This window comes from Euphorbia lathyris, chromosome 5, assembly GCF_963576675.1.
Source record: "Euphorbia lathyris chromosome 5, ddEupLath1.1, whole genome shotgun sequence".
Classification (NCBI taxonomy): domain Eukaryota; kingdom Viridiplantae; phylum Streptophyta; class Magnoliopsida; order Malpighiales; family Euphorbiaceae; genus Euphorbia; species Euphorbia lathyris.
The window spans coordinates 56,595,212-56,617,695 of NC_088914.1; the positions used below are offsets into that span (position 1 = coordinate 56,595,212).

At 35.9% G+C, this 22,484-nt stretch overlaps 1 protein-coding gene across 1 annotated transcript; it reads right to left on the reverse strand.

Annotated features, from left to right (window-relative positions):
- Nucleotides 1-674: 674 nt before the first annotated feature.
- Nucleotides 675-21,067, reverse strand: LOC136229269 (uncharacterized). The gene is made up of 10 exons (XM_066017938.1): nucleotides 20,816-21,067; nucleotides 20,679-20,707; nucleotides 20,535-20,584; nucleotides 20,231-20,298; nucleotides 19,352-19,390; nucleotides 18,786-18,922; nucleotides 18,329-18,419; nucleotides 13,950-14,021; nucleotides 7,274-7,386; nucleotides 675-1,333 (listed from the first exon to the last, which is right to left on the reverse strand). The coding sequence occupies exons 1-10, from the start codon at nucleotides 20,893-20,895 to the stop codon at nucleotides 1,152-1,154; spliced, it is 861 nt and encodes a 286-aa protein (XP_065874010.1). The 5' UTR covers nucleotides 20,896-21,067; the 3' UTR covers nucleotides 675-1,151.
- Between the last annotated feature and the right edge of the window lie 1,417 nt (nucleotides 21,068-22,484).

The window sequence follows — 22,484 nt, forward strand, 5'->3', positions numbered from 1 at the left end:
TTATACATGAGTACGGAATCACTTATTTTCCAACAACAAACAGCAAATCGTAACAACAAATAGCAAGTAAACCAAATGGAATTTGAGTTTAATAACCTTGAGATAATGTTTCTGCTTAAGTTAGGTTCATAGTACACGATAGTTTGTTATACTAATTTTTATACAAATTAAATACTTACCTGGTCAAAAAAAAAAAAAATTTGAAACTTTACACTATGCAGCCAAAACGAACGTTTAATGGTATTTATTCAAGTTAAACTTAATAATTGCAACAGTATGCCTTAAAAAAATGGAATTTAATAGCATACAAAGGAAGACGACCAGCAATTTGTATGTGAACTTCAATTTCAATTAAGCAGATAGAAGTTGATATCTAGATCCCATTATGTCTGTTTGCCAATGAAATTAAACAAATATATATATTATGAACGTTCATAAATGGTACGATTATACCTCTAACGTCATAAATTATACAATTATACCTCTAACGTTTGAAAATTGGATCAATTTCCAGTCATTGTTAACGGAGCACTTTACGCGGTGATGAATCTCGTTATCTATACTCCACTTATGCATCATGACGGCCATGTTATAATAAACCCTTTACTTGGTTTCAAAATAACCCAGAGATGCTAAAAAGAAGCTTTTGTAACTCACGAAAATGGCCAAGACAATTATCAGCAACCACACCACAGATGTGAAAGCAAGTTTACAGCATATCAGGCAACAAAAAATTAAAATCATCAACCAATATTTCACACAACTACTGGCCTAGAACAGATGCAACTATGTCATACTTGAAAACATTTATTCTACATGCTCAATAAATCATACCAAAATCCCAACACCAACTGTATAGATATATACCTCTGTTACGAGCATTTCTTTTACCTCATTCTGTAGGAGGTTACTGCTTGTTCCTCCGACAATGCTAGGCAGCGAGCGGGTCCAGGCAAACGATCTGCTCTTACTAACTAAATAGGTTAGACCGTCAAGGGTCGAGTGCCTCCGGAAGTAAGGGTGGTAGGAAATAAGCTGGTTGGTCCAGGATGGTTTAAACAGTAGTGCAAACGCAGAGAAGCAATTCTTTCTGCGATTTACCATATATACAAATCGATACATCGAAAGATTTTAAGAATGCACTTGTGTCATTAATTTTCCTCAAAGTTCAAGTGATTCATGTTCCTTTCAAGTGGTGGAAGCTCATCTTCTGAATTACTCAAACTTCCAGTATCACTTTCTTCAGAGTTCAAATGATTCACATTCCTTTCAAGTGGTGGAAGCCCATCTTCTGAATCACTTGAAAAGCCCTCTCCTTTGCTTGTTTCTGGTCCTGTTGCAGCAAATAGCAGAAATTCTATTGTCAATATGAGATTCATTTGTCCCAATGTCATCAGTAAAACCCTCAACAAGTTCATAAGTTCTCAATTTAGAACGGAAGAACCAAAATCTCAAGAAAAAGCTTCAAATCAAATAATTCATGATAGTTGATAGAAGAATATGGGGAAGCTATGAATAATGCATAGAAAGAGAAGAAAAAGAAAAAGCCTCCCATTCTTGGGGTAAATGCACCAATGGTCACTCAAGTTTGGAGTATGTTGCAATAAAGTCATTGAACTTTTCTTTTTATTTCAATAAAGACATTCTGACCATTTCTTTCAGACATAAAAAAAAAAATATCACCGGAATAGTGACATGGTAACCACGTTGGAAATGATTGACTTTATGTACGACATAACGTCTACATGGCAGCCAAAAAATATATTTCTTTATTTATTTTTTGATATCACGTGGCTATCGTGTTGGTAAAAGTAAGTACTTTCCAATGTGGCTGTCATGTTAATATTCCGGTGATTTTTTCTGTTTAAAGTGGTCTGAATGACTTGAATGACTTTATTGAAATAAATAAATAAAAGTTCAACAACTTCATTGAAAGTCAGTGACATTTGTGAAACGAACTCCAAACTTCAGCAACCATTGCTTAGAGGTGGTAATGGTGCGGGGCGGCGCGGGGATGCATTCCTCACTCCGTCCCCAACACTTGCGGGGTTGGATTCGGAAATCCCCATTAATAGTTTCGGGGATTTTTTTCGCCTCCATCTCCGCACCGCGCGGACCCCGCAGGTGAAGGAGAATTCTCGTCCCAAAAAGATTATGAATTGTTAATTGAAACCAGTAATTTACTGTTCAAAACCAGTAAAATTAGTGGTTTCGTACCAGTAATGTTTTAACCACCCTTAAGTTATTACAATTTGACGATCACAGTATTACATATATGATATAACCATTCAACAGATTTCATCTATTCAACCGAGATATCACATAGCAATTTTTTACCCTGTCATCAGCCAAAAATTGACAGAAAAGATAATCAGGAAAAAAACGGAAACACTCACTTTAGTTGTTTGTACCATTTTCTTCTTTTGCTAAACTAAATATTGAGTAGGAAAATAGTCCAACAGCATAAGAATGAAGATTATTTGTAAAGTTTATATTAAGTAGTTATAATTAAAATGAATTTGAAGGTGGACCCTCTGTCACTCCATTATTCAGTTTCATTTCAAGTAAAAATGTAAAAATGCAGATCTTCCAATTTCAAATTGGAGAATCTTCGTTAAAATGCAACATAATTAAATTAAAATTTTCTTATCGTAATTAACTCCGCCAGTGAGGGTCACTTGGTGGCATTTACAGCCGGTCCCAAGCCCGGACAAAGGAGGAGGGTTGCGGTAGGTTTGTGGCGGCCAGCGTAAAACTTAGCCACATCTTATGACATGAACCATAATATGAATATCGTGGGGGCGTTCCCTACTCAGCGACGCGCTGCACTTCTTAGACCCGGGTGTAGTGAAAAATATGCAAGGGTTGCTAGGTCGTCGCCCCGAAGCGGCGCGCCATCCCAGGACCCGGGGGTGGTGTCAAATATGCAAGGGTTGCGGGTAAATAAGCTAGTCCACGGTAATGGTAGGGGTAATAGGTTACACTTTGGGACATGGAACATAGGCTCTTTGACAGGAAAATTAGTTGAAATTGTAGATGTTATGAAGAGGAGAATAAATATAATGTGCCTACAAGAAACCAAATGGGTTGGAGCCAAAGCTAGAGAGATAGCTCCTTGGGGTTATAATCTGTGGTACTCAAAAAAGGATAAGGGTAGAAATGGAGTAGGTATTCTTATTGATAGGGAGTATATTGATGATGTAGTAGCGGTGTCTAGGAAGAGCGATAGAATTATGAGTGTTAAGCTTGTGATAGGAGATGAGGTTGTGAATGTCAAAAGTGCATATGCGCCACAAATAGGATTAGATGTCTCTATAAGACAAGCTTTTTGGGAGGACTTGGAGGAAGTGGTGCAACAGGTTCCTAGCGATGAAAAGATGGTACTAGGTGGTGATCTCAATGGACACGTAGGTTCTAGGCGAGATGGGTTTGAGAGTGTTCATGGAGGGTATGGTTTTGGAGATAAAAATGAAGCAGGAAATGATATCTTGGAATTCGTATCAGCCTATGACTTGAGTATCATGAACACATGGTTTATGAAAAGAACATCCCACTTAGTGACTTATCGGAGTGGCGGTAATGCGAGCCAAATTGACTTCTTCCTAGTAAGGAGTGCTTGGAGAAAGAGTTATATTGATTGTAAGGTGATCCATGGTGAGAGTACGACAACCCAACATAGAGTAGTGGTGCTTGATTTTCGAAGTAGGAGATGTATGAGAAAACGAACACCACAAGTGGAGACTAAGATTAAGTGGTGGAAACTACAAGGGGAGAATCAACAAAAATTTGTGGATGAGATGGCCAAAAAAGACATTTAGACTTGTAATATGGATTTAGATATAGATTCGATATGGACTAAGATAGAGCATAGTATAAGGGAAGTAGCGAAGGAAGTTCTAGGGGAATCTAAAGGTAGCATGCCACCGGGTAAGGACACATCTTGGTGGACAAAAGAAGTACGACAAGCAGTAAAGAGTAAGCGAGAATCCTATAAAATATTAGGGAAGTGCATGAGTGATGAGAACTACGAAAAGTACAAAGAGGCTAAAAGGGAAGTAAAGAAGGTCATACGAGATGCTAGAGCAAAGGTGAATCGGGATCTGTACACAAGATTGGATACGAAGGAAGGGGAAAGAGACATATAGAATTGCTCGGATGAGAGATAGGAAGACGCGAGATCTCGGAAAAGTTAAATGTGTGAAGGATGTGGACCAAAAAGTCCTAGTTGGAGATAAGGATATTAAGGAACGATGGAGGTCCTATTTTGATAACTTATTTAATGGAGATCGCGGACAAGAGGTTGGAGATATAAGTATCCCTCACGATATGATAAATCGTGAATGCATACGGAGAATTCAAAAGGGTGAAGTCAAAATGGCATTAAATAAGATGAGATTGAAGAAAGAAGTAGGACCTGATGGCATCCCTATTGAGATTTGGAGATGTCTGGGAGAGAGAGGAATCGAATGGTTGACGACGTTCTTCAACAAAATTTGGAGAAACAATAAGATGCCATCCGAATGGAGGAAAAGTATCCTAATCCCGTTGTATAAGAACAAAGGCGATGTCCAAGATTGTGCCAACTATCGAGGAATCCAATTAATGAGTCACACTATGAAACTGTGGGAACGAGTGATCGAACAAAGGCTAAGGACATAGTTGTGAAAGGCGATCGCCTCGGTCGCCTCAGGCGAGAGGCGACTGAGGCGATCCTTCCATTGCCTCAATGCCTTGTAAGGCGGCAAGGTGCTAAAGGCGACCACCTCACCTCGCCAGGCGAGAGGCGATCAAGGCATTGAGGCGATCGCCTCTTGCATCTGAGGCGTTTTAGGCAACTTTTAAGGGGGAAAAAGAAGATTTAAGGGTGAGATTTCAAATAAATGATAAGAAACAATAAAAGCTTCCAATATTGAGTAAACTTCCTTGCCTTTCAACAGAATTTTGCTGTTATATCTCTATTACATCTATATCTTCAAGAGCCAAGAGCTTCTCTTCTACCTTTCTAAGTTCCTGCTCTGAATTTTGAATTTTTTTTTGCCATGCAACAAATTTTTAATCTTGATTCCTTATTTGTTGTTATGATGTGTTGTGGTGTGGTGAGTAGGTGGTAGTGGAGGTAGCTGGTAGTGGTAACAATGTGTTGGCTGGATTTAACAGTGCCAAGTGTTAACACTAGTGGAAGATTTCATCACAATTAAATAATAGTTCTATGAGTCTAGAATATAAGACTAGACTCAGAACTATTATTTAATTTTTTGAGTTAATCTAATTTTTTGTGTAAAAATTTAGTGTAAAAATAAAATCTACATGTATTTTAATTTTTTGAGTTAATTTAATTTTTTGTGTTTTTTTAATTTGTTTCTCGCCTCACGTGCGAGAGGCTCTCGCCTCGCCTCAAGGCGATATTTTGCCCTTATCGCCTCGGCTCGCCTTTCGCCTTTAACAACTATGGCTAAGGAGGACGGTGAAGATCTCGGAAAACCAGTTTGGCTTTATGCCGGGAAGATCAACTATGGAAGCCATCCACCTAATGAGACAATTAATGGAGCACTATCGAAATAAGAAGAAAGACTTGCATATGGTTTTCATTGACTTGGAGAAGGCGTATGATAAGGTACCAAGGGAAGTACTTTGGTGGGCCCTAATAAGGAAAGTCATTTCGCGGAAATATGTTGACATCATAAAGGACATATATGAGGGAGCATGCACGAGTGTACGTACCAGTGTTGGGAAGACTGAAGAGTTCCCTATTACGATTGGAGTGCATCAAGGTTCTGCACTAAGCCCATTTCTTTTTGCCATCGTTATGGATGAACTAACGAGTTCACTTCAATATGGTATACCATGGTGCATGTTGTTTGCAGATGATATTGTGCTGGTTGATGAGACGAAAGAAGGCGTGGAGAGGAAGTTGGAACTATGGAGACAAACTTTAGAATCTAGAGGCTTTAAGCTGAGCCGAAGTAAGACAGAATATTTGGAGTGTAAGTATAGCGGCGATAGGAGTAGGGAGGCAGGGACAATCACACTAGATGGGAGAGTTGTTCAGGCATCAGATTGCTTTCGGTATTTAGGATCTATTATCCAAACGGATGGAGAAGTAGATGGAGATGTTACTCATAGGATTAAATCTCGTTGGGCGAAGTGGAAGAGTGCTACGGGTTTCCTTTGTGACCCCGGCATGCCAAATAGATTGAAGGGAAAATTCTACGGCACGGCAATCAGACCAGCACTGTTATATGGTACAGAGTGTTGGGCAGTGAAACACTGTCACACTCATAAGATGTCGGTGGCGGAGATGCGTATGTTAAGATGGATGTGTGGTCATACGAGAAAGGATCGGGTGAGTAATGAAATAATTAGGACTAAAGTAGGGGTTACATCTATTGAGAATAAAATGAGGGAAAACCGACTAAGGTGGTTTGGCCATATAAGACGAAGAGCGCTTGATGCGCCTGTTAGGAGGACAGAAGAGTGGCAAAGGGATGTAGTGGTGAGGGGTAGGGGAAGACCTAAGCAAACTTGGAGGAGGGTGATCGATAGTGATATGAGTTTATTGGGGATTGAGGAAAATATGGTAGTAGATAGGAAAGAGTGGAGGGCGAGAATTTGTGTCGCTGACACGACTTGATTTCAAGGTTTTATATGATGGTTCATGTTAGCCGACCCCGAATCATTTCGGGACTAAGGCTTTGTTGTTGTTGTTGTTGTTGTTTCTTATCGTAATTGAAAGTAGAATTTAACAAATAGTCTTATATTCTATAATAATAATTATAGAATGAAAGATGCTAAATGTAATATAATTAAAATTATAAGAATTCTAGGATCCTCGCAGTGATTTATCCGAGGATCCACACACGGATATATTGGAAACAGGGAGAGGATCCCCACGGTTCGAGGATAGTATCTCCCGCCCCATCCCCATTTTGGCTTTGGGGATTCCCCAAAGCCATAGGTTCAAATTCACTCTTACCGTTCCTGCAATTTAACCCCATCCTTAGATAGGCCCCATTGCATGAATTATTTGCTGGACCTATCTTCATTCAAATGCAGCAAAGCGAAGTTATATTTTTTATGAAAAAAATTAACTTTTTATAACAGCAGATACAGAGTCCCACTGGATAGGATAATACGGTTCAGAGATCAGCAATTTGATGGTTTACTATGATGATAATACTAGCTGTTTTATTTATCTTTCATAAATATAGCATATGTAAAAAGTAGCCTTATGATATGAAAAGAAAAATCTTGATTAGTGGTAGTAGAGAAGTACCAGCAACATCTGGGACAGCTTTTGGAATCTGCTTTTGTTTGCAAAGCCAATTATTTTGGACAGAAATTATCTGAGAACTATTTTGACATTCAGAGTAAGCCTTTAGAAGTTCCCTGTATCAATTGGAAGCAACCACAACGTAAATACTACATAATGCATTTAACTCATTACATATCATACACCAAAAATACACAAATATATCTATCCCACAAATATAGGCACAAATATGATTTTAACAGAGCAAGAAAACAATAAATATAGCTGTTGTTTTCCTAATATAGCCTTAAATTAATGAGGTGATTCAGTGAATAAAACATTTAATTTATTCTAAATTTAGTATTTTTAAACCATTATAAACAGGGTTTATTAGGAAGTTAATGTATTATTTATAGTTGAAAGAGGAGTTTGCGTCTATTTCATGGGTTGTTAAAAAGGTGAATTTTGTGCTTATATTCGGAGGAAGGAGGGAGTATATATATATAAGAAACATGCAGGGTCATAAAAAATAATGCATCTGCATAATATTTCATTTCCATCCAAAAAAATATGCAGCCCATCTGCCCAATTTTGCTATAAAACCCAGGCACACAAAACATTCATGTCTCAACATTGATGTCTCGTGCCAATTGCATCCTTTAGTTGACATCAGGAGAACAATTTTTTTATTCAAAAGTTCCTACTCTTTTCCCATTGTTACGAGTGAGCTCTATTATTATCATCTTTGAAATCTATGTATTAATTTAGATATGAAACATAATATTTCTCTCTATACAGGGCAGCACAACCACTTAAACCAAAAGATATGGAGTTCAAATTCTAGCAACCCCATTATTAATTAAATATTAGTACAAGTCGGTCTATCAAAGCCTGTTAAAACAAAACGCCTAGAATTCAAATCACAGCAATCCCATTTATTAAGTAAATTTTAGCACAAGAAAGAATTGATATATGCTTATGAATGCTTCAAGCTTAAGGTGCACTCATGAATGGGGTGTGTTAGAGATAAACTACTCTTGAAATCTTTATCCATTAGTTTAAACTTTTGGGGTTGAGCAGTTCTCTGTACGGCTTGGAAGTTGAAACAATCTACTCATGCCTATTGGGGAGATAAACTGAGGTTGCAATGCAACTTGGTTTGAAAATGAGTGGTGCTCATGATCACTGTGTGCTTTTAAAGTATCCGACTCTGGATGCATGTTATCATCTTCAAAGTCCCAAAGCAAGGACATGGGACAGCTGACATGTTTCTTAGAGATCGAAGTCTCTTGAAACAACAAAGGCATCTTTCTGCTGCAAAGAAAGTATATCCTAGACTTGTCAAGTGAGACACGGATGATCGAAACAAAACCCTGTGATGTGCCTGATACCAACGTAAAACTCAGGGCTGAAGATGGAGATGTATTCAGCAATAAAAAGGGGTAGTTGGCAAACTGAACTACCTCATAATATCTCGTCCAAACATTATATTACCAACGAGTGTGAATAGTCAGTTTATGTCATCCCCTAGGACCTCACAAGGGGGATTGTGCACCACATACTGAAGTATCTCAGAGAATTCCAAGACTTCTGTATAAAAATCATAGTCATTGCAAGATGGAGGAATTCCCAGATGATCATTGGACAGGTGCTAATAAAAAAAAGGGCGGCCCGGTCGCACTACGCGTCCCCGCTAAGCGAGGGTCCGGGGAGGGGTCCCACCACAAGGGTGTACTGGGGGCAAGCCTTCCCCTGCCAATTTATTTGACAAGAGGCCGCTCCTAAGACTCGTACCCATGACCTCTTGGTCACACGACAACAACGTTTACCGTTGCGCCAAGGCTCGCCCTCTGGACAGGTGCTAATAAAGTAAGATATTCCACTAGAGAATATTGGGTCTTTGTTGGAGGTAATTTTATCTCCTGGAAAAGTACGAAGCAGAACCTGATATCCTGATTGAGTGCAAAATCTGAATTCTGAACTATGGCTCATACGCAAGGAAGAAACCAGGGAGGGGCCAGCAGGTCCCAGAGGTCCTCCCTGCTCGCCGACCAACAGAGGACACCCTCTGCTTGGCCCTTTGTAAGTGCTACAATAGAGTACATTCAAATCTGCAACTGATATTGGAAAAAGAAGCATAGTAGATGATCTTAATGTTTCTTCCAGCTAATTCGTATTGTCACTCACAGACTGAGATCTGGAATAATGTTTACTTTGTGAGGTCACCACTAGTGGCAGAGCCAGCTCTAAGGGGCTGGGGCGGCAATTTTCTAGGGAAAAAAAATTTGGCCTCCAGCATGCTGTAACAGTATCATTTTGGCATATGCTATAACAGCATCAATTTTGTGTGCTGGGGACTAAAAAACTAAAGATGCCCAACCCTAGACTTAAATTTTATTTTTTTAACCCAACCCTAATTTCTTAAAAGTTATAAATTTTTTATCTTTTTATTTGTAGTCATCAATTTCTTTAAGGGGACGTTTGGTTTGGGGGTTTCCGGAAAGTTAGGTAATCAAAGGTTTTGATTCCCTTTGTTACTGTTTGTTTGAGTAAAAGAATCAAACCCTTTACCCATTTTAACTTTTGAGTACACCCCACTTTAGTCTAAGCTCATTCCCCAAACTCACCCAAAGTTTTGGATTGCCTTTCCCCTCTCTTTCTCTACTGTTGACAAACAACACGATCTACATTTTTTCCAGCCCTGCTGTTGCTGCTCTCTACCCAAACTATGCTTCCCCAAATTCATTCTCCGTCGTCTCTGATCTCCTTCGCCGTCGTCTCCAATCTCCTCTGCTGTCGTCTCCGGTCAGTTCACTGTCCTTCGCCGATCACAATTCTGATTTGAACTTGTATTAAAAATGTTTTATTGATTTCAATTGTTAAACGCATATATTTATATATGCATAATCAAACTGGTGTATGACAGTTAGAGCCAAAATTTCTAAGGCCAGAATCGAACTGTCCTTCGCTGGTTAGTTCACTGTCCTTCGCCGCTCACGGTTTTAAATGTTTTAGTAAAAAAGGTTTTGTTGATTATCTCCATGAGCTTTATCCTTGGACATCTCCTTGTGATGATCTAGCTTAGATTTTTAGTTTGTGTATAAATTGTCCGAATGTGCCAGGTTCTAGTTATTGTTGTAGATGCCGCTATTATTCTGTTGTCATGTTAAATTGGTCTTTGTTTTGCATTGGGGTTTTTGGTATGCAGTGACTATCTCCATTAATTTTTTTTTTAGTCAAAAAGGTTTTCTTGCATGAGCAGCTTTGACAAAAATATCAAATAAAAAGAGTTCGGTTACATACTATGAAGCACGGACACGGGTGCGGACACGGCAAACGGCATTTTTAGAAAATATGAGACACGGGTGCGGCGGGGACACGGCAAATTTTATATAATTAATTATATATATATTAAATATAAAAAGAAATCCCAGGAAGAAATCGTTTCTTTTTATTATCCCAAAAGAAAAAGAAAATCGGAATCCCAACCCAGAGAAGAAATCAGGAGAAGAACCCAGGAGCAGAAATCAGGATTTTAGAAATCGCAAGTTTGCGACAGGAGGAGAAATCGCAAGTTTGCGCAGTACAGGAAGAAGACCTAATTCGTGCGAGTAGGAGGTGAGAAACTACACATAATTTAGGATCTTTTAGCAAATTGCGTAATTGATCCCTATATTTTATAAAAAAAATTTTAAAAAAACCCTAATCTTTTACCCCAGCCGAGTCCCGCCGTGTCCCGATCCGTGTCCAACTTTCCGGCCATGTCCCGATCCGTGTCCCCGCCGTGTCCCCGCGTCCGGCGAGTCCGACTCGGCCACGGCGACCCCGGTGAAGTGACCGTGCTTCATAGGTTACATATATGAGCTAATGACTAGGCTTGTTCCATATGATTTTAATATTGTAATTCCATCCACTTTCTATTCGTGTTAGCTTAATACACTTTCTAAGATGGCAATGCTTGCTATAAACTTTGCTTGATGTAATTGCTTCCAAATGTTCTCATTATTTTTATTTGAATTTATTCTCATTTAACAATTGAAATGGTTTTTTTGTTGATGTTATTTTGTACAGAAATGACACGTATTAGTCATTCCTTGATGTTATTTTGTTGAGCTACCTTCGAAAGAAAGATATAACTTCTGACCAAGCTTTTGAAGTAGTTGAAATTCTGACTGCACAACCACACAAGCTCTTGATTTTTCCTAAGTGTTACTTTGAAAGTCAATTATATCAAACCTCTTCTTAGTGAAAATGACAATGGAAATAGTTAAAATCGCTCAGTTGTCGAAGTGTCATGATGCTTAGAAGGACTAGTAGGTTGCATTTATTTATTTCTAGTATGAATTTTGTTATGTTTATGACTTATGTTTGGTAGACATATTATTTGTTTTGGATATTTCTTTTGTGGTGCTTGTAGCTAGTATTGGCATTGACAATAAGTGATATTTTGGACTTTTTTTTAATCAATGAGTGATATTAGAAACAAGTTTAATCATAAAAATAAGTTAATTATTTAAAACAGATTCAATTATATAGTTTGAAAAAAATAAATAAATGATGAAAATAGGTTGATTCCTCCATTTGAACCAAACAACCACAAAGGGAATCAGAAGGTTCTGCATTCCCTTTCCAAACGCCCCCTTAATGTTCATAAATTAAAATTTAATTAAAAAAATTAGTTTTTCAAGTCTCAAAAGTAAAAAAATTGATTTTGGAAAAACAAATTGAATTCAAAAGGGTTAAGAAGATAAAAATTCTAATTAATAATGGTACCATAATATTTTCGTATGTATTTATGGAATTAAAATTCTCAAAATTGGTAAAATAAGTTTATGCTGAGACAAAATTAAATTTTAACGTGATTAAATTTAGTCTTAAAAAACACGAGGTACTAATATATGTAATTAAACACTGAAGAGATTTAAATTATTTACCTAAAGTACAAAGAAGAACAATTTATTAAAATTATCTAATATTGCATCATTTCATCAACTTAATAGAAACTCCTCTTAAGAAAGACGGTAGAAGGTTTTAGTATGACAAAATCAAAATCTAGGAGGTATAAACTGAAGTACAATAACACAAAAAGACACTAGTGTAACGCACCTTTTTTTTTATGAAGTGTAACGCACCTAATCTCAAGAAGGTGTAAATTATTTAAATGTTATTTCTGGTTGAGTAGTTTCCTTTGTCTAGATTTTAGAAAACAATAAAAATAATAACAATACTAGTAATAACATTATTATGATTAATTTAGAAAACAAAATTAAAAATTGTTGGTCAATAATGGGATTCGAACCCATGACCTTTCACACCAAAACATGCACCTTAGACCAACTCAACTATCTTGCAATAATGCTACAACTCATTAAAATAAGCCGAGATTGGGGGTCGCCAAGTGCCAGCGGCCGGGGGGCAACAGTCCCCTCAGGCCCCAAGCTAGCACCACCCCTGGTCATCACCGTTATGTACTGGTTGTGGCTGACTTTGAGTCTCAAGGAAGCTATTCTAGTTATAGAAGAGAGAATAAAACAAGTGGAAAGAAGAATGACAGTGTTGGGAGTAGGTAGGGTTGTTTGGTCAAAATCATTGGGAGGCTGTAAACAAAGGCCTAACTCACCACAAAAGGTACCTCAAAGGGTGAGGATTGCCTCACATATTTAAGGAGCCATATAGCTTCCTCATTTAGCAATGTGGGATGTTTAAAACGCCCCCTCACGCCCAATTCATTTGGTGCGTGACGCTAATATCAGCGGGAGCCCCAACATTGAACCATGGCTCTGATACCATCATAAACTCATAGAGAAAAAAGAACTCATGAGCCATTTGATTTCTTAATGTTCTGATATATCTTTACAAACAGCACAGCTTATAAGCTTTTATACTTGCTAACTAATTGCCAAATCAGCCCTAACAGTTACAAGTTTTTCTTTTCTTTTCTTTTTATCACTCTTAACAGCTAATAAAGCTGTCACTTTTACTTTTACTTTTTACTTCTAACAGAGGCAATGGAATAGAGAGCCAATTTGCATTGGTATTTGAATTTTCATTTGATAATACTAGTATTTGGAGTGTTGGGTGCACGTCCCCGGAGCGACCGACACTCGTACGTTAACCTCCTAGAAGTTTCAGTGCTTCCTAGGTTAGAACTAATGTGTTCACTAAAGCCTTGATTAGGAACTAGGTTAATTGTATCTATATGACTGACATCTATGTTGTTACTAGAGAAGGAGTTTTATGAGTGAGCAGTATTGTCTCCCTCTGAAATCTATGTATCAGTAAGAAGGTAGGTGCACAGTAGATGTAGAATTTTATATATATAATCAAATGTAAAATTACAGAACATTTCTCCATTTACACCCATAATCAAGTAAGGGGACAGCAAAAGAATAGCAAACACAAAAGTCAAAGCAAACAAGAGGACACCCATCAGACCTCTGCTAGTTCTAGAGAAGTATACAAGAAATATCAATTTGTTTTTTGTTAGTGCACGGAAATAATCAAATATAACAATACTTCAAGGAACTGAGACTATGGTCAGCATAGATTAGTGGTCTTGTTTATGGTTATCGAGGACAAGGTTCATATGACATTTAATTGCTGTCGTCTCATTATTGATGACAAATTTAGACTGATTTCGAACTCAAGATAACTATGCACCCTTATTGATATTAGGAACAAAGAGAGGGAAAAAAAATACCTGTTGAGGCTCAGGAAAGCATGACCCCATTTAAACTTTCCCAGCAACAATTCTGCAGATTCCTCTTCTCCACTGTGAAAAAGAAAAAAAAGCTAGTAGCAGTGTGAAAGGCCTGAATATTCAACTCTCACCAACCAAATACAAGCACTTAAACAATTAACTACGAATAGTTTAAGCCTCACTGGTTTAGATATGGACCAAGTCTTGAAGCTCCAGAAAATGGATTATTTCAAAAAAATATTCAACACATACATTTCAAGAGGTTCGAGTTGCTTTATGTAATACATATTATCCCTCCAACTTGAAGGATCAAAACTCGAATGGTTACATCCATGTTAAGTATCCTGATCCAATACTTTGATCTAAATAAACAGAGGAGAGTGCCTTTACTTGATCTCATTAGACTAATCATGATCATGCATTACATACCACTGGCTCTCTGCCTTCAGCACCTATTGTTTAACAAAACTAACCCGTCACAAGCACAAGAATTCATATGCATCTATAAAAATGTTTCACGAACATCACAAACTACATACAACTGCCAGTTACTAATATTTAGGCCCTGTGACTTTTATAGCTTACCTCTCTGGCCTTGTACTTTTCTATCTTTTCAGTGAAAAATTCCTATGTGATTACCACCTAGTTGAGGAAGAAATTATATGAAACAGTGATTATCTCACCTTAAATCACTGCACCCACGAAGATTTGCCTTCTGGATGTCAAGATCCAGATTATGGACATATAACCATTTCATACATCGAGATTAGTATTCCAAAATGTAAATAACCACAGCTAAACAATCCATGAGTTGAAAAATTTTGAGATTTGGAAAGCATCCCAACGGGAGATTGAAATAGTTTGTTAGCATTCATCATACAGCAGCCAATTCACTGTTACAGATAGTTGAATTAAGTTAAGGAAGAAGAAAGCAAGAATCATGCCTAGGCTAACATAAGAGAGAGGTAGACCTCATCCATTGTAGTATTGTACTGATCTTATCACTAGCAAAGCTAGAAGTTTGAGATATGGATATGCTTTCATAAAACTAAAGTAGTTTTATATCATTTCTAATTTATAAAGTCATGCCTATTAAGAAAAGTTAAGAAACAGGAGATTGAACTAGTTTGATAGACAGCAAATTAACTAATACAGAAAGTTGAGTTAGTTACAGGAGCAATAAGAAAGTTAAAAAAAAAAATATTTGGAACATTGAGCTTAGCATTCCAAAATGTAAATAACGTAGCTAAAACAATCAATGAGCTGCTAGTTTGATAGATAGCAAATTAAATAATACAGAAATTTGAGTTAGTTACAGGAGAAATAAGAAAGTTATAACAAAATTCCGAATATTGAGCTTAGCATTCCAAAATGTAAATAACCCCAGCTAAAACAATCAATGAGCTGAATATTTTTGAGATTTGGATAGCATCCAGAGGGAGATTGAAATAGTTTGTTAGCATTCATCACCTAGCAGTAAACTCACTATTACTCGAGGTAGAATTAAGTTGTGGGAAAAGAAAGCAAGGATCACGCCTAGGATAATAAGAGGGATAGGGTAGATTCCGTCCATTATATTGATCTAGTCACTAGCAAATCTAAAAAAGTTTGAGATATGGATATCCTTTTGTAGCACTAAAGTAGTTGTACATCATTTTCAATTTGTAAGGCATGCCTAATTAAGAGAAGTTGAGAAAGGGGAGATCAAACTAAGTTGATAGACCAGCAAATTAATTATACAGAAAGCTGAGTTAGTTATAGGAGAATAGTTCCAAGAATAATTTTTATTATCTTTAGAACACCAATGTACACGAATACTATTTGAGTTTGAGGCGTGTACAAGCAAGCACAAACCATTCTAACTTGTGCTCAAATTTAATTAATAACTGGAATCACCAAAAATTGTAACTCTAGACCTCTTGGTCAGGAAACTTTGATACTACGTTAGGTAACTATTCAACCCAAAAGATACCTTAAGAGGAGGATTGCCTCGTTTATATAATGGTTTATACCTCATGATCTAGCCAAAGTGGGATGCTCAACATCTAGAATAATTTGAACAGTAAATTTAACATGTTTTCCTCTTATTATCACCATGCATGTTATTATTCTTACAATCCAATTATAAATCATTAAACATTTACTTATATTTCAATGATGTTATTGTTGGCAATAGAAGTTAGCAAATTTTGATGAAATTGGTGACACGTACTCAACAAACTAAAAGAAAAGCTATTATTATGTCTCCTCTCCAATGTCACTTTCTTAGCAATTATGTACATATATATATATATATATATCAAAGCAATTGAATGCGTACAATCCAAAATTTTCTCCCTTTCTCCAATTCCAACAAGAAGATAGGTTATCTATATTAACATACCAAAATGGCGAAATGCCTTCTAGGAAAATGAAAAACTCTATTCTCTCCATTTCTTTCTATATCTTAATATATCATGTTTTTTCTCCCCTTCGTTGGTAATAAAAGGAGAAAAAACAAGAGAAAGTGAAGGAGGGGGAAGAGAGATAAAATAAATAAGAAAGAAAAAGCATGATTGGGTCAATACTCGGAGAAAAAAGTTGAAATACTTTAGCAGAGAACACTTCAATGATTCATCCAGGATTTTCTAGATATTATCATCAGTGAGATTTTAATCCAAAATGACTTCTGTCAGTTTTGGGATCACTTATACTCTTTGCTTTTGATTTCCCGGTATTGGACTTGAGCTTATGCTGCCTCATTTGCTTTCTTCTTCATTTTCCCATAATACCTCTATTTTTTCTTTCTTTTTATTCCCTAAAGATAAGTCTTACTATTCAATAAAATAAATACTTAATGATATTTGTGGAAACTTAAAAGATATAATATTCATAAGTTAAAAGTACAAAATGGTTCTCTAAATAATTTAGGGCGTAATCCTAAACTAGATAATATCCAATACTCATCTCAACTAGTTTGAGATCAAGACTTAGTTGTTAAGTATATCCTTCTATTTTCAACAAGCAAGAAGAAGACTAATATAGTAATATTCAATTTGGACTCCAATATTCAAGAATAAGACTAAGTATATCCTTCTATTTTCAGTTCAAAATTTTCCATTTTACTCCACAAAGGTTAACCCAATATTCAATTTGTAGTTAAAAGTTTATGAAGATCTACTGATGATCCTTGTATCTAAAATAGAATTCATGTAACTTCCTTTTGTCTTCAAAGAGGTTTTAGCAGATTAAAGAATAAGTGTAACTTGTGATAATGCAATATTTTGAAGGCTGCAGCTAGAATAGCTACATGCAAGAATGGAGGTCCTCAGACAGAATTAAGTGAAAACTTCTGCTCTGCTAAGATGCAGAGAATAACAACTCCTCAGCATCTTAATATTCAGCAGAAAGAGCAGTGTTCTCATACAATGATACAACAGATAAAGCAACTCCTCAGCATCTTAATATCCTTGAAGGACATAATCGTCTCACCTGGATCCCATATCTTGTCTCTCAATAACAAGATAAATGGCTGCAATACTAATTTCAGTCATTTAACCAAATAACCTTTTTGAAAAAAAAAAAAAAAAAAAAAAAAAAAAAAAACCTCTACTAAGGATCCTATGGGATGCATGGATTGTAAATGATGTATGTAGGACTTAGGACTCAAGACAAACAAAACTGATAGCCAAATTATCAATAACCTGTTCTTTCCAATTAAAGCTTAGCTACTAATAATTATTTAATCCTTTTCAGGTTAGAAATTGATATAATAACCATAGGTGTCAAATCGAAATCCTCATTTTGTGACTAGTGAATCGTAAGATTCGGTTCAAATTCATAATATTATAAAAAATAAAATATTTAACATGTTGAACTCGAATTATTATCGAATATTAGCCTAGAAATGCAATTTTAATTCCAATAAAGAAATCATATCAACTAAGTACTTAAAATTCAAATCTAATGCAAATGCAATCCTAATAAAACCAATTTATAAATCAGATTTTGTATAATAACTTAATGGAGATGGCGATGTAGAGTCTGAGTTTCTGACTATGTTTTTTTGCCTTGTTGTCAACTTGATAATGATGGTATGGAACTAGTTTGAGTTGATAACTTGATAAATAACAATCGGACTAGAGGAGGGTGGGTTTAGTAGTTAGTGTTGTTGAAAGTTTTGATGAACGGTGATGAAGATCCGGCTCAAAATAGAGCTGAATCGAATCGTACGATTTGAATTGCGAATCGTAAGCTTCAGTTATGATTTAGATTCTCCCTATAGATCTAGCTCGAAATAAAGCTGAATCGAATAGTACGATTCAAATCGTGAATCGTAGGATTCTAATAACAGTGATAATAACACATTTCATGTAAGATTGAGTTGTTAATACACGTACCAAATTATCAAAGCTGCAGATAGTGCTTCTACACAAGATAGCTCACACGGTCGGCCATAATTTACTGGATTTGCTGCGACAAGCCATGGTACTGCAATGCACAATAAATTTTCCAATTTATGAGAAAGCAGTTCATTGGGCATCAGTATGTGTATATATAACTATATGTAAACGACTTAGTTAATATACTCCCTGTTATTAAATAGACATAATAAAGAGACTGTTATTAGATAAGCACAATAAAAAGTTTATCTACATTGATGTTTATATACAATAAGGATCATTGGAAACAGAAGTGAAGCACAAAATGCACAACAAATAATCAGAAAACCCTCATGTTATACCTTTACAAGATACATATGCACAAACATAGAGTAAACTGCAATGGGCATACACACTTATGGGGAAAAAAATTTACTTTCAAAGGTATTATTCAAAGACAAATTAGAGTTCGTACACAAGCGAGGAGCAGGACACCGCAGTTTCACAAATGGAACATCACTCAAACGAGCCCAAGAACAATCCACAACAGCTAATCCTCTCCTCTTTATCAAGCTATAATCATCTTTAGAGACACATTGACTCCCAACAGGACTGCCAATAGAGAAGCACAGAAGCTTATAAGAATAAAAAATGATGTACCAATCCTAACATAAGCTATGGAGAACTTTTCAGGAATAAGATATAGTAAGAAGTCCCCACAAACTGCATCTTTCACGTGGTTGCTAGTTTCTCAAGATTTCAGTTGAATAAAATCAACCATGCCTTATATTGCTTTCTCTCTATCAGGTTAATGCCACTGCAGCATCATCTTAAAATTAAAAAACAGAGACATCTAAGTCACAGTCAATTAACTGAATGCTTTTGGGTTCAATGCATCCAACAAATAGATGGAATCCAGGGCATGTGTGAACAAAGTAACTAAAAAAAAAAAAAACACTTGAAAACATATGGAAGGATGAGCCATTTGCAGAAAAAACATCAGATGATTCGAAGGTACTGAGAAACTGCAGCTGCTGTTACCTTAAAGCAATACCTCCAAAGCCACTATTGACACGCAACTCCTGCACAAAGTCATTTGATAATTTCAATAATGGCACAAAAGTAATCTATCTAACAAAATTGGAAGTGTTTCATGCAAAACCTGTCCAACAAAATGTAAATGAACTGATCCATCAAAATTAAGAGCGACTATATTTTGACTAATTAGTATTTTACCAAATTAGCTGGTCAAACATCCTGCAGTCTAAAGTTCAGGACTGCAAATGATGACCTGTGACCTTAAACACAGAAGTGATATCAGCTAGTATGTTTTAGTAACTGAAGCAGCAAAAGTACATATTGGACCGCATTGGCATTTATTCTTATAGAGAAATGGACCATTAACTTTCCATTAGTGAGATTACTAGATTGACCAGCACAAAAGTCACTGCAGTAACACTATTTTGACCCTCTTGCACCTTATTTCTTTCAATAGGTGAGTAAGGTTATATTTTTCCAGGACTGTTTTTAGAAAAAAAAAATACGTTTGTCTTCATAGAACTACTTCCTACGTACAAACGATCTATATCCTACTCTGAGTTGCTGCTATCTCCACAGTTCATTTCAGCCCTCCCTCGCCACCCAGTTAAATGAAAAGGAAAGAAAAGGAAAGGAAAAGAAAAAATATAGATTATGCATTGAATTGCCATCATATAATTTTACTAGCACAAGTTCTGTAAATTGATAACAATTGAAGTTATTATGGGTATATTCTCTAGCTTTTTAAGCATTTCAAATAGCTTAATTCAGGATCACATGATAGTGGTACAAAAATTGGTCATATTGATATGGTGAAACAAGACAAACTTCAATTAAGAATAGTGAACTGAAATATAAATAGGAAAAATTCAACAGATACTTTCTTTCAACAAATTAAATCTTGCAAGCTTCCTCCCTGTGCACTTTTTTGCATCACACTGTCCAAAGTCCTGAACAACAGGGAATAATCAATTAGACTCGGTGCTACAATCCAAAATCAATTAGAGGAAAGTAGTAATCAAAATTAGCAGTAGGAGACTAGGAACAGTAAAATTGAAGTTGCACTTGATCATTCAAATTCATCAAGCAATGGATATCGCTAACAAAATGAAATAATATTGGACGCAAGCGGACATCAACGGATGGTGATAGAACATAGAGAGAGGAAAAATAGAAAGATGCATACCCACATAGCAAGCTGAACTGCGGGAGAGGAAGTAGTATTCTCTTCAGGAACTGTACACCACAATTCATTTATTAGGAAAAAGAATGAGAAATTTATTTCATAGAAACCAAACCACTTAGAAAGACAGGAGCATTGAAATAATACCTTGATCAGAAGGCAGAGACTCATCTTCCCTGCAAACGCAGAGCCGTGAAGCATTATAGATGAAGAATAAAACCATTACAGCTGAAGAATAAAATCATTACAGATATACGAATTTTATGCTAGAAAACTGGAATTACCTATCAAGTTGATTGGTTCTGCTGAATTGGCCACGATGTGAAATGTGGGATTTTGATCGCCTGGGTTTGTTATGTCCCATTATATATTAGTATAGCAGCGAGAGAAGCTGAGGTAAGGTTTTCTGCGCAGAATTTTTGCTTCAGATAATAGTGGAGTTAGAATTGTTTTGCTCAGAATTGGAACAGCAACCAATTTCCATCTCAGACCTTGGCGACTGCAACTGCCGAGTAGGGTTTGTTTACACACGTGCATCTCGGAAGCTGTTTCTTTTGGGTAAATCTATATATAATATAAAACAGTAACGATGGAACTGATGTGTCACTTCCTCCTTTTTTTAGTGATCTATATATAATATAAAACAGTAACGATGGAATTAAGGTGTCACTCACTTCCTCCTTTTTTAGTGATAAAAAATTTAATATATTAATTTTAATTTACTCTAATTCTCTACACATCTATATATATAATATAAAACAGTAACGATGGAACTGAGGTATCACTTCCTTCTTTTTTAGTGATAAAAAATTTAATATATTAATTTTAATTTTATTATGTATATTTATCTATAAAAAGATTATTTTATCCTATATATCTAAGAGTACTACAAAATTTAAATTAATCCCTAAAATCTCTCTAATTCTCTACATATCTATATATATAATATAAAACAGTAACGATGGAACTGAGGTGTCACTTCCTCCTTTTTTACTAATAAAAAATATAATATAATATATAATATATTAGTTTTTATTTTATTATTATATTTATCTATAAAAATATTATTTAAAGTAAATGTGAAAATCAAATAATAATATTTAATTTATATAACACATTTATATCATTAATTGTAATTATTAGATTGTATTTTTATTAATATTTATATATTAAGATGAATCCGTGCATCGCACGGGCCAAAAACTAGTTACATTCATATAACCCTTATAATTTGCTTTACTTTCATTATGACACGTTAACTTCTAAAATCAACGTTATAACTCAAGTTCACTTCACTAACAGCAAGTCTAATGATGGTTATAAAAGTGTTACTTCCATCAATTTGAAATACCTAACCATGACTTCTAAAAGGCTGGGTGTTAAGAGGCTCTCTGTGGAGTCTGATAATTTGGAAGCAATCAAAATGATTTCTGAGAATCATTCTATGGGTCTTAACAGTCGCAACCTCATCAAAGCTATTATAAGGCTTTGCTCCTCCTTTGAGTTCGTAGAGTTCAGACACATTTTTAGAGAGCAGAATCGTGTTGCTGATCGCTTGGCGGCGGCGGGCCATGAAGGGACGTTAGGCGTTACTACCCTTCCTGTTTCCCCTAGTTTCATCTCTCATCTTCTCTTAGAAGATAGGATTGGGGTTAGCTTCCCTAGGCTAATTCCTGGGTAGTTTGTTGTTTTTCGTTTTTCTTTTCCTTTTCTACCAAAAAAAAAAAAAAAAAAAAGAAATACCTAACCATGATTAGTTGTTACATTGATGTTACAAAAAAAATAAAAAAAGTAAGTTACTATATATAGTAACAAAGAAAAAAGAAGGATTAAAATTGCAATAAAACATTAAAAAGAGAGAGTCATAGCCACACATGGTATATCTACACCTCATATGGTGTGTGTATCACACGCGCCACATAAGGCGTATGATATGCCATGTGTCACGATGTC